Below are 14,160 nucleotides of genomic sequence, written 5' to 3'. Positions count from 1 at the left end.
CCATATCACCTGTTTCAACATAACTGTAATATATTATATACAAATTATGCCATTTTAATCCCGAGCAACACCTGGTGTCTCTGCTAGTATGTATGTATATATATATATATATATATATATATACCGCCTGACTTGCCCCCGTGCTGGTGACACATAAAAAGCACCATCTGAACGTAGCCGTTGCCAGTACCCCCTGACTGGCCCCCGTACCGGTGGCATGTAACAAGCACTATCCAAACATGATTGATGTCAGGCCCGCATGACTGGTTCCTATGCTGGTGGCACATAAAAAGCACCCACTACACTTTTGGAGTGGTTGGCATTAGGAAGGGCATCCAGCTGTAGAAACATGGCCAGATCAGGTTGGAGCCTGGTATATATCATCATCAACCAAGCTTATCATTGACGTAGAATACTTTAACAAGAGACCATCCATGAATGAGCAATTAATGATGTACTTTAACCCATCAAAATATTAAGTGTTGTGTTATGAACCGAAAACAATACAAAATTGCTTTCTTTATACCAAATAAGGAAGTTGTCCAAAATACACTATAATTGATATGTAGTTATGTCTATGAATTTGTTTTGCTCTAATTTTGTTCACAGGCTGTGAACTAATTGCTGAGAGTTATGTGGCAGAATACCAAGCAATTATTCTCTACAGGAAACCCAGCAATGATGCTACACCAGGCTCCAATTTGATTTGGCAATGTTTCTACAGCTGGATGCCCTTCCTAATGCCAACCACTCCGATATACATACATATATAAAATATTGGCTGCCAATGAAAGAATACAGATGGTTTTTTGGTGGGAGGAAAGTTTCATATCAAACTTTGGCCTCCAAGAAATGCTAAGAGCTGTCACTTCCTTGAGTGACATCATGCTCTTCAGCATGAAAGGATAAGCACAACAATACTCAAGGAAATTCCTAATAATTCATACAAGACATCGGTTATCTTTGAAAAGAATGTTCATATTCTTTCCTGTTAGTTTAATATGAAGACCAAAAGTGTAGTCTAACAAAGTAATTTTTAAAATGTTAGCATCATTGCTGGGTTTCTTGTAGAGAATAATTCCTTGGTATTCTGCCACATAACTCTCAGCAATTAGTTCACAGCCTGTGAACATAATTAGAGCAAAACAAATTCATAGACATAACTACATATCAATTATAGTGTATTTTGGACAGCTTCCTTGTTTGGTATAAAGAAAGCAATTTTGTATTGTTTTCTGTTCATAACACAAGACTTAATATTTTGATGGGTTAAAATACATCATTAATTGCTCATTCATGGATGGTCTCTTGTTAAAGTATTCTACGTCAATGATAAGCTTGGTTGATGACACAACTCTGCTGAGATCTAAATACTTTCCATTCCAAACCAGAAACATCAAATTAATCTAAACATCAAAAAAATGTAGATTTAGATTTTCTTTTTGAAGATGGAAATTAAACACTGCCTTTCACACACACACACATATATATATATAAGAACACTGTAAAATATTTTGTATCTACTGGCAAGATATCCTTCTTCTAGTTATTTTAGTGTTCTTGGCAATAAAAATGGATAATAATGATTAATTGATGGATGGATGGATGGAAAAGTCACAATGAAGTAGTGACAAAAACAAATTGCTTGTGGTATTCATATCTACCTTATCTTTTTTTGTTGGTATGATGTCCTGAAATTTAGATCTTAGAAGTAGTTCTGATTATAAAAGTCGGTAGAGACATAACTAAATTGGCTGCAACACTGAGTTGGTTATTTACTTTAAAGTTCTGTCATTATCATCATCCTTTAACATCCACATTCAATGCTGGCATGGATTAGACGGTTTGACTGGAACAGGTTCCAGTCTGATTTTGCTTGATTTCTACAGCTGGATACTCTTCCTAACGCCAACCCCTCCAAGAGTGTGTAGCAGTACAAGCAGTCAGCACCATGTTGGATGAGATCTCACGGCAGCCATTGCCATCTCCGAGATTGGAGCGAGATCTCACCTGCATCCATTTGCCATGCGCGAGATCACAACGAGGCTCGTGATGGCAAACTGGATAAAACAGCCAAGCAACCAGATTCGATCTTTTTCCCTGTGACCGCTTGCAGAGCACACTTCACTGGCTGGGCCTCTAGGCTAATCCGCTCGTCACATCTCCTGAGGCAATGGGCCCGCGTAACAGAGAATGATGAACTCACACCGCATGAGATGGCTGCAGAGAGCAACGCACTTTCACCTTTGTGTATTGTGTAAATAAAACTGTTTGAGAACCTGCGCTTTACCTCAGACTTGTTTCCTCACCTGCTGGAGCCTTAACACTAAGAACAAGAAATTAATGAGAGAAGGCGATATTCAACCGATATCGAGAACCTTGCCTCCCATTACAAATGGTGACCCCCGAGTGAAGAATTTCCGGCAACCGAAAGAAGCTGCAGTGCACCAGAAGACTCCACTGAACTGCCAGTCATCATTCTGTCTGCTGCCACGTTTGAATTGCCCCCGTGAAAACAGGACTTTACCAGTCGCACGCCATTTTCTAGCGAATTTTTTCAACTGACAAGAAGACAAAAAAAGCCACCAGCATAGGTACTATTTACATGACATCAGCAATGGCCATGGCTACAGTTCCACATAGCTTAACGAGTCTCCTCAGCACAGCATATTGCAAATGGTCTCAGTCTCTTGTCATCCGTGAAGCCCACCAATCAAAGATCATGCTACCAGCAACAGTCACGATTACAATTTCATGAGTGCCATTTGCATGATACCTCCAACAGCCACAACTACAATTTCACTTGGTTTGACAAGTCCTCTCAAACACAGCATATTACCAAAGGTCTCGGTCACTTGTCATCAACTCCATGAAACTCAACATTCGAAGATCATGCTTCTCTATCTCGTTCCAGGTCTTCCTGGGTCTACCTCTTCCACAAGGCCAGTAATTTCAAGGGAGGGCTAAGTCGATTACACTGACCCCAGGGCTCAACTAGTACTTATTTTGACGAGCTCAAAAGGGTGAAAGGCAAAGTCAACTTCAGTGGAATTTGAAGTCAGAACATAAAGATGGATGGAAAAGCTGCTAAGCATTTTGCCTGGATGGCTAACGATTCTGCTAGCTCACCGCCTTCCTATATACATATATATTGATATATACTATGCAATATAATGTTAAAAAAGATTAGCAACAGATACAAAAATGAAGAATTTTAATAAGTTCTCAATTGTTTACAATTCTAAGATTCAAAAACAGAAGCATCTGAGGACAAGTTTAGAGACAATAGTAGAATATTTGCAATGACGAAGAATAAAATAATTACAATCTTTACAACATACTATGAAAGCCAAATGGTAGGTTGAGTACAAATTAACATTTAGACATATCAAATAATATTGCTAAAAGAAAACACTTGAGTAAGAATGACATTTAATGAGAATGGATGGGAAGTGATTTATTGAGGTTCTGTGAACTTATAATAGATGGTAGATAGGAAAGTGAGAAAAAGATGACTTGAAAAGAATGGTCAACATCAACAGTTGGTTTGTAGTGAACAGAAAATGAAAACTGATGTATAAAGTTGATAATTCTTTTGCAGTTCTATCCAGCTTATCATCGATTTGTTTCAGTCAATGGACTGCAGTCATGAGGGGGTACCACCTTGAAGGGTTCCACCTTGAAGGGTTTAGATGAACATATTAAACCCTGTATGTTTTTTTTTTTCTTCTTTTGTTAAGTCAGATACTTATTTTATTGGTTTCTTTTACTGAACCACTAAGTTACGGGTTTGTAAACAGACCAACACTGATTGCTAAGCAGTGCAAGAGCAGACACACACACACACACACATATATATAGAATGAACTTCCACATAGTTTCCACCGATCAAATTCACTCACAAAGCATTGGTCAGCCTGAGGCTACAGTAGAAGACATTTGTCTAAGATTCTGCTCTGTGCATACACATAAAGGTGTGCACACATACACACACACACACACACATATATATATATATATATATATATATATATATATACCCATGCTAGCATGGAACACGGACGTAAAACGATGATGATGATTATTATGACAGGCTTCTCTCAGTTTCAGTTTACCAAAGGGATTTGGTCAACCTGAGATTATAGTAGATACTTCCCAAGGTTCTATACAGTGGGACTGAACCTAAGTTCTTATGAATGGGAAGCAAGCTTCTTAACCACAAAGCCACATCTGCCTTCAGACACACACACACTTTACATTGTCAGAGAAATTCTAATTTGTATGTGGTTCAAGTAGAATACTAAATGTTCTCCTCTCACTAATGAAAAAACATTTAATTTATTGCAAAAAGAAACCAAACACATAATAATATACAAAAAACTGCAAATTTTGGAATGTAGATGTGAAGGAAAAAAATTAATACTGATTCATACCCTAACACTCAACCACAATATTAATTCGTAACACAGAAAATACATGTTGGCTTCAACAACAGAAAAACTCCCACAAATACCATTCTAACTTGATTCAACATTAGTAAAGCTTTCACCTGAATTTTCCATTCATGCAAAATACAACCAACACTACCTCAAGGAACATCGCCAAATGCTGGCAGACCACCAAACCTATGAAGTGTAGAAAAACAACACTACCACCATCTGGTAATTTCTAGCAGTTGAAATATTTTGACATTCCATATAATATATTGAAGAAAATGATTTACCATAAATCCTCGAGTATAATCCGCATTTTCTTCCCAAAATTTAAAGGTCAAAATCCCTAGTGTGTACTATATACGAGGTTAAAAATGAAAAATATTTTCTAAGCAATGTCCGAGTCTCTATTTGCTGTCCGGCAATGTTTATTCAGACGTATCTTGTGATGTCGGGTGCGAAAATACCTTAAGCTATATTTATTTTTCACTGATGTTATTACTGTTATTTCTTTATTTTCAAAGTGCACAAAAAAGCTACACGCTTGCATTATGTTATATATACAATAATAATAAAGGACGTTACCGTATATACGTTTACAAACCAAGGACGTTATCTAGACCTCCTTGACTCAAGTTAGAGAAGGGGTGCATATTATACACAAGGTTTAGGTTTTTCAGAGGTACAGCCCCCTAAAAATCCCCTGCGTATTATATTCAAGGGCGGACTATATGCAATATAGTCTTTTAAATATAATCAACTTATTGGCAGTGTTTTTGGTGGTGTAGCAAAGGGATTTTGAAAAGAAACTGAGTGCTGCTCCCACATCTGGAACAGTATTGTTGCTACACACACACACACACACACACACACACCCTGGACAGCATCCAGAGAAGGCTCACTCAAATAACTGGTATTAAATCACTCATAGACATACTCCAACCTCTAGTTCACAAGCATGCTGTCACCTGTCTGACTTTTCTATCACTATTCCTCAGTACAGGCTTGTCACAAGCCTTCACCACAAGACACCCGCCATTTGTCTCTCCACCTCTCTTTACCCTTGTTGTATTCAAACCTCTTCCAATCACCTCACACTAAGACTGGTTTCACACATACAACACCTTACCCAGTGATCAAAAGAAAGTGAGCAGCTTTTCACGTTTACCAAAATGACAAGAGTAATGTGTACAAAAAGAAAGTTTGCCAGCAAATACAAGCAGTATGTACTGGGTACTTTTTTCTCATGCCACCAGCACAAGTGAAGTCACCACACAGCTTGCAAAACTACAAACCTCATGAAGAGAGAAGGAACTTTATGCAAGGTGAATAGGGATAAAATATGAGAGAAAGAGGCAGGAGCAGAGTGTGCAACAAATAAAAGATCTGTAGACAGCATCAAACAAAGACCAAATGATGAACAACCTAGCTGCACCATCTGACATTGCAGAAACCAAGAAAGAAAGCAATTTTTTGCTAAAAGTTGAGACAATCAAATTTGACAGGATTTGATAACTGAAGCACTAACAACAAACAACCTCAAAGATGCAACCATTCCTACTATCTTCAAGAAAGAAAACAAATTAGAATGTGGCAAGTCCAGACAACTCTCACTTTTGTCAAATACTTGGAAAAATTCTGGTTCGAATCCTGCTCAACCATCTCATCCCATTATCAGAGAATCTCTAGTTCAAATCTAGTTTAGAACTTTTCAGAACTATTACTCATCTGGTGTTCTGTGCACACCAGCTATGGGAGAAATGACATGAGCAACACAAACCATTACACATGGCTTTCTTTGATGCTGTAAATCTGAAGCCCTGTGAAATGTGCTAGCCAAACATGGGATGCTCACAAAAACTCATCACAATCCAGCAACTTCTGCATGACAGGAAAGCTGAAGTGCAATGCTTCTAACTGGGGCATCCATGTATCTACTCCACAGCAAGACACCTATCCTTGTCCCTCTATACCTTTAATCTCTCAACTGGCACAAAGCCACCCCTGCCTAAATACTACTCCTCCTCCCTCCAGCCAAGCAGTTTTGTCTGGCAAGTTGCTTAGTGACTGCCTGTGCTGATGTCACAAAGAAGCACCCAGTCAGTACACTATAAAGCAGTTGATGTTGGGAAGGGCATCCAGCTGCAGAAACCAAGCCAAAACAGACTTTGAAACCTGGTGTAGTTCCCAGCCTTATCAGCTCCAGTGAAAGAGTCCAGCCCATGCCAGCATGGAAAACAGGTGCTAAATGATGAGAAATGGAGTAAGACAAGAGTGCACAATTGCCCTAATACTTCAAGCCCACTATGGGCAAGTCTCCTTCATTGGACACAAAACTCGGCTTGCAAAGACCTGCTAGGGCAAGCAAAAGCGAAATCGTGATGGCACCTGTGCCCACCGCTGCCTTTCTGGCACTTGTGCCCGTGGCATGTGTAAAGACTTTCAAGCGAGATCGTTGCCAGTGCCGCTGGACTGGCTCCTGTGTAGGTGGCACATAAAATACACCATTTTGAGTGTGGCCGTTGCCAGTACAGCCTGACTGGCCTTCGTGCCGGTGGCACGTAAAAGCACCCACTACACTCTCAGAGTGGTTGGCGTTAGGAAGGGCATCCAGCTGTAGAAACTCTGCCAAATCAGATTGGAGCCTGGTGTAGCCATCTAGTTTCACCAGTCCTCAGTCAAATCGTCCAACCCATGCTAGCATGGAAAGCGGACGTTAAACGATGATGATGATGATGATGAATTTCATACTGCAAAGTAAGCAAGTCATTTAACTCTGGCATTCTCCACAACAAAGCCCATGACTACTTTGATTATTTGAACTTTAGTTCACAGATGTCACAGTTTGTGTACCTTCAGAAAAAGAGCTACAGACAATATCTTCTCCACACATATGAAAGCATAGGTCAAACTTTCAACATAAATAAAGCTATGATCTTGCATCTCCAAACAGCCAACAGGCAGGAACCTAGTTCAGCTAGTCAATGATGTGGACGATGATGGAAAATGTTGAGCACTTCCAATATCTGGGTAGCTATCAATCACAGAATGCAGCTATTGATGAAGAGACCCAACCACTAATAAAATATACTAGCATACCCTGTTTGTCTGAGATGACAGGTATATGAAATGTGTGATCTGAGACAACTAAATTTCTGGTGTATAACGTATGTATAAACTCTCCCAGATAGTTCTGAAACCTGGAGAAATTATAGGTTGTCACTCCATAAGCTGAAAATGCACTATCAGAAATAGATGTCTGAAGAAAATCACATACATTCAGTGAGAAAGAAAATAGCAGAATGCCAGCATGCTTGAGCAAGCCAGTATCTCCTGCCTTGAAACCCAAATTACAGAATATCAGTTTCAATAGGCAGTACTGGATAATCAGGCATGACTGTATGGTAAGAAGTTTAGTTCCCAACCACATGGTTCCAGGTTCAGTCTCATTGCGTGGTACTTTGGGCAAGTGTCTTCTATTATAAATCCATCAAAGCCTTTGAGTGTATTTGGTAGATGGAAACTGAAATAAGCCTATCATGTGTGTGTGTGTGTGTGTGTGTGTGTGTGTGTGTGTGTGTGTGTGTCCTTGCCGTGACATTGCCTGACGGTTGTAAGTGAATGTCACTGTCACACAAGCAATGTCATTCATTTCCAGTATTCTGCAAGATCATATCTGGCCATGGAGAAATTTTACCTTGCTTGGAAACCAGTGAGGATTGATGACAGGAAGGACAGCCAGCCGTAGAAATCTGCTTCAATAAACTCCGTCCAACACATATAAGCATGGCAAAAAGGATGTTGAATGATGATGATGATGATGACGAACAACTGTTTTACTTCAAGGTGAACGAAGGAAAGCACACACGAGGACAAATGAAGTGGTTCCAAAGACAAAAGCAATCTGAAGAAGTATGATATGTACATGTGAGAAACGTTGGTAAACAAATGCCACACGACGAAATGGATTATCTATTATAGAACCCAACACTTCGATACATGAACCAAATATCTCAGCAATAAATGTCAATGAAGAAGGTAGTGTGACATGACCTACAGTACCACTTCTCCCACGCTCAGTCTGCAAGCAGACTTGTAGGTCTCTTATTGGCCTACATAACGACATGTAGACTCGCAAAGTTATATCAAACAGACGGTGATCTTTCATCCTAACCCCCAAAGGATTTTCAATGACTACATCTTCAAAACAATATCTCAGTCACTGTCACTCAACCTGAACATATACATTCAGAAATAGCCACAGAATCAATAGACTTCTTAGGTCTGAAACACTAATTTAGGAGGCAAACCACCAAGAAGTGCAACAGTCATGCTCAGACCAAGTTACCTTGCCCATCTCTGCTGTCGCTACCACGAGAATCTGTGTAGCATAGAAATACTGCACAGTATCCAAAATGCAACATGTCCAAGCTTTCATACAATTCATCAATGTATATAAGATTGCGCTCTATGGTTGCCAAAATGATGAAGGTCTTGTAAAACTGGGAAGGTAGACCCGAGTCATACTTCATCATTCAACCAACAACCTGCATAGCATGGCTTAACCAAGATTAAATTCTACATCACCTAAAAATATTAGTAAAATACCACCTTAAGAACACTGTGACATACACAGTCCAAATAAAAGTACATAGACTCAAAAATAGCAACATCAATAATCTCACTAGCCACAAACAATGTACTGGAATGTACACCGTCATCGATAAGTGCAGTAAGTCATCAGAACCTATCATGGTCGTTCAATTTGCTAAAAATAGCAGCTAAACCCATCTCAAAATCATATCCTACTGTTTTAAAAAAAAATATATTTTTAGATACCCTATAGGTGAGACAGTCACGACTGGAATGCTTTTCATCATAGGTCTAGTCAATCAGGACTAACATAGCGTTAAGCAACAACTAACATACATAAAGAATGGACAGTGTGAAAAAAAGAAACGTCCGAGATGTCAAGTGCGTCCCAGTTATTGTTCGATTGGGTTAAATGAAAATATAACCGATTACAGAGAACAGAAATGAATTTTCCAAAATTAACAGTTATAATGTACGTCCAACGGAAATTGAACAACATTCTGTTGTCATACTATATATGTACTCGTATAGGTAAAGGAAACTGCGTCGGCAAAAATTACTGAGTTTTTTCGTCCCTCAGACGAAGATTAACCCAGAAAAGTGGTTTCCTTTTTTCCTGACTACAGCTACGAACATAACCCATCTCCTAAACTATATAAATATCCATGGCAGCAGTATTTGGTAAGGTGTCCGTGGCCTAGAAGCATCTCAGTGAATTTTAATTATACAGAGAGCGTCCAGGTAGTCACTCGACCTGCTAGAAACAGCAGGTAAATCACACCTTACTGTCTTGAAAGTGTAAAAATATACATTATTTACGGCAGGGGTAAAAATACGCACACAACTCGTTTTCGGCGTAACCCTAACCCTAACCCTAACCCTAAGCGCCGAAAACGGATGGTGTGCGTATTCTTTACCTTTACTTTATTTACTTTAACCCTACATACTCATGAGACAGAATGGACAAGATTAGATTGCCTTCGAAACAGGTCTGGGTAATTTTTCAGATTAACACCCGCACGATCTTCACTAGGGTGTTAGGGTTAGGGTTTTAGGGTTAGTTTTAGGGTTAGGGTTAGTGTTACAGTTATGGACGGAATTTCCTAACCCAAACCCTAAAACCCTAACCCTAACACCCTAGTGAAGATCTTGCGGGTGTTAATCTGAAAAATTACCCAAGTTTGCTCAAAATCGAAAGCTTGGTTACAACAGCAACAATATATACATCGTTTATGACCCAAACCGGTGTTGGCCGAAAATGTTTGATAAATGCAAACCAGAGTGAAGTTATTTACGTAGCAGAATTCTGCCGAATATATCATACACGATGACATGTATTTTCATAAAACACAAACACTTTCAGAATCTCAGAAATATGTCACTTGTGTTAAATAAACACTTTAAATCAGCTTTCGGAATTTCTTCAAACCCAAACAAATGATTGTTACTTTAAATAGTTATTTTCCAAATGACGGTAATTCCGTCTTATATTTTAATTTGTGATAACCTAATTCATTTTGTTGTTTTAGATCTTAAGAAAAATTACTACTATTTATACACTGAAGGATAATTCGTAAGAGATTATATTTTAATAATACAAAGGTTCCTTAAATATAAATTAGACAATACTGCGACGCCCCCCAAGTTCTGTTAGTCGCATCTTCAATGCGATACGACAACCTTGTTAGGAATCATTGTTTCATGTTACCATTACCAAAGTACAGTATCAATTATGAATTGAACTGCTAAAACTGTCCTGACCAAGGGTTCAATACAGAATAATGTTTTTCTACTTAAATAAAGAACTAAATATTTCATTTTTGTAAAGCGGATGTTTTAAGTAAACATAGGCAAATTACAAATACATATATATGTATATATATATATATATATATATATAGATATATACACAAACTTTGTGTGGTAGACTTAACCAGTCACTCGGTTTAACACTACCATCTGGCCCTTGGAACCCTTTAGCATAGTCCTCTCTGGTACAAACATTTGGACCAAGTCTTTTCTTACAACTCACCTATCACGGAGACCCTGAAAAACATAGAGCCATAGGCGCTGCTCCCAAATATATATAGTTCCGTTCTTTAGTAACAATATAGTTCTAAATTACTATCACATGGTATAAATCTGCACTTAACAACAACTTGGCCAGAGATGAACTTAGCAATTTTTTTAAGTATCAATCAAGTATTGGAGTTGATCTAATCGACTATATTCGTCCCTTAAATGAGAAGTCTTGCAGCATATTTTAGAAATCAACATTCTTCAAGAAGTCATAAAGTCAATGGAAACGGCCGAGCATTGGAATAAATATTTCTAATGAACTATTAATAATGTATAGTGAGAAGAATCGAAACTTTCTGTTATCAGTAGTTAAAAGAAATAGACTAAAAGTAGATATCGCAATCGTGGTTTCTAAAATATGTTATCCCAAAGGTTAAATACTATGACCCATACAACATCCAAGGGTGTTTATGTAGAAAACAGCTTTAAAATAACCTTTAAAAACCTTTAAAATAATGAAATTTAATTCGAAAACGATATCGAAATGAATTATTAATATATATATATATATAAAACAAGTCGATCCTCTTTACATAGAATGAACTATGTACAGTTTATAATTATTATTTTGTCAGTCTAACAGATCAAATAATAGATCGATTTTTTAGTAAGAAACTATGCTTATAATATTATTCGATTAATGGTTTATAGTATATAGCTTTAGGGATTATGTAATTGACATGGGGTCTATGAAACTGTTCCCAATCATCGCTTATATTTACTCATTAATATACTGTGCGTAGCGGAAGTCTAGCAATTTAACAAATATTCTAATGAATGGAGAGCAATAATAGACGTAAAAGGAAAATATCCTAACTTACACTTCTGTAAGTACCTTGTTCATCTGAGACTCCATTGTAAATATGTGTAGTATTTAGTCAACAATTCTAAAGTCTACGTCTAAATAGCAACAGAGATGGCTTCAAGTGTGAGCTATGTTGACTAAATGTGAGATATTGGGAAAGACTTCCTCTAGGAAGTGATTGCTGCTGCTATCTCACTGTGGCAGAACAACTAACACGTTGGGATCGGAGAAATAGTACGACGATACCATTTTAATACAGAGGGGTGGCAGTGTATTTTTATAAACGTGTTCAGAAACCCTAAGTCGATACGCTTTTAAATTTAGAATGTATGGTGTGTAATAATAGATAACATTGATCGAACATCCCGTCTTTTTAGAGAAGTATAAGACTTACATTATCTTATGTCTTGTACGTATATACCACGATAGACTGAGTTTAGGCAGATTCGGCTGCTATTTTTTGCAGGTCTTAGGACCACGTAGAGACTCCCTTGTTAGCGTGGAAATCAGTCCTTTTGTTGCATTTGGCACTTTATTGTGAGTCGTGACTGGAAAAAAAAATCAAATAAAAATTAGATTTTTGATTATATTGAATATAATTACCAAACTATCAATAAGGTAAAATAACCGAAGAAACTTGATCGATTTTCTTTCGTGTAGTTTGGATCAGATCTTCAATTTTGTGCACAAATTGAAGTTGAGGTTTGTGACATTGTTTACTACTGACGCCCCTTTATAGAAAGTTTATGGTTTCTTCTATCACTCCCTTCCTCTAATTCTTGGCCTCTCTTTCTTCGTTCGTTCAGTCTGTTTTCATGGATGTCACTCTAACATAGAATGATTGTGTATATGAAAGTGGTGGGGGTAAACGAAGGCAAAGAAATACATAGTTGTAGTGGAAGGGGATAATTATGACTTCAGTAGTCTTCGACTTCTCGCCGTTGTTCTTCAGGAACTGCGTGAATTTCCTCGTCGGCTACTTCCCTCCATTCTCTGATTACGTGTTCTTTCGCAACTTTGGTTAACGATTTATTCGAATGCATCGTAAAAAGTGAACGTATAAATGTTCATACATAATGAAATTAATCTAGGATTATACACACAAAACACACATTACACTCATATATTTCTTTGTAAATTTACGTGTAAAGAAAGGGACCCACCCGACTTGCGAAATACATGCTTGTGTGCCGTGAGGCACGCTGTACTGAAAGCAAACCAGAAGTAGGAGAGGAAAAAAGGACGATTGACAACAGAATTTACTATGTTTGGGGACCATTAGCAACAGATTTTGTTAGTTGGTGAAAGGTAAGTCACATTCTTTCTTTCCTTCGCACTGTCTTTACTCTCAGGATTGTGAAATGGAATACATATTTTAAATGGTATTACTAAACTCAATTATAATAATTACATTTTAGTCATTTTCGGCCCTTCGCTCATAACTAGAGACTATATTCGTAAATTTGCCAATACCTGGTGAAGTAGAAGAAACTACTGGACTTCTAAAATATGTACCTAGCTCCTCTTTGTTTTTACTATTGCTGTTGCTATCTGAACATTTGTATATTTAAACAAATCTTTATTTATGTATTTGTTTTTGAATGTTCCTCCTTTCTGCTGCTACCTTCACACTACTCCATCATACGGACTCTAAGAATATTCACATAACGAAGAATAGTTACTTAACAACCCTTAACTTCCTCGAAGAAAATCAATTTAGTAATGCAGATTTCTTTTACGGTGTAAATATATTCAATCCAGTTTTAAAAGCTCCCTATTGTGAAGTACGGTTCACAATAGTAAGCTTTCAAAACAAAATTGAACTCGAATATAAACCAGAAGTTTGTTTATTTTTGTTTTCGTTAATTTTTTTTTTTTAAATTGAAAGTCACCATGCTGTATCATCCAAGAAAAACAAAAGACTAGTAAGAACTCTGCATAATTACTGAACAGGTGACAATAAGCTGGTGTGTTACTGAGGGCCAGAACAGTCTTGCTCACAACCTGTTCTAGAAAATGGGACATATAATTAATTTTTGTTATCTTGAATGACAAATATTTAAGTAATTTAATGGGTTGGGTTTTAAAACGTTTTCTTTTAAAAAAAAAAAAGATATTTTTTATGAAGAAATATTAAGCAACAGAATATATACCTATGATTTTTTTGTTTGTTTTTTGCATAGTTTATGTCGATTATTAAACGTTGCTTATCTAACACACATATCTATATCTAACATATATATATATATA

General features: G+C 37.4%; 2 protein-coding genes across 2 annotated transcripts in view; one reads left to right on the top strand and one right to left on the bottom strand.

Annotated features, from left to right (window-relative positions):
* Positions 1–12,122, bottom strand: part of LOC106877072 (ragulator complex protein LAMTOR5) — an 18,911-nt gene extending 6,789 nt beyond the window's left edge. Inside the window, exon 1 of the mRNA XM_014925861.2 lies at positions 11,927–12,122. Within this exon, the coding sequence (XP_014781347.1) occupies positions 11,927–11,961 (35 nt within the window). The 5' untranslated portion in view covers positions 11,962–12,122. The remainder of the gene's footprint in view (positions 1–11,926) is intronic.
* Positions 12,123–12,529: 407 nt separating this feature from the next.
* LOC106877062 (F-box/WD repeat-containing protein 1A) overlaps positions 12,530–14,160 on the top strand; it is an 81,436-nt gene continuing 79,805 nt past the window's right edge. Inside the window, exon 1 of the mRNA XM_052966901.1 lies at positions 12,530–13,218. The gene's annotated coding sequence lies outside the window, so the exon portion shown is untranslated. The remainder of the gene's footprint in view (positions 13,219–14,160) is intronic.

The sequence above is a fragment of the Octopus bimaculoides genome, chromosome 4 (assembly GCF_001194135.2).
Source record: "Octopus bimaculoides isolate UCB-OBI-ISO-001 chromosome 4, ASM119413v2, whole genome shotgun sequence".
Taxonomy (NCBI): domain Eukaryota; kingdom Metazoa; phylum Mollusca; class Cephalopoda; order Octopoda; family Octopodidae; genus Octopus; species Octopus bimaculoides.
The sequence above is the reverse complement of the archived record's forward strand: the minus strand, read 5'-3'. Positions and strand labels throughout refer to the sequence as shown.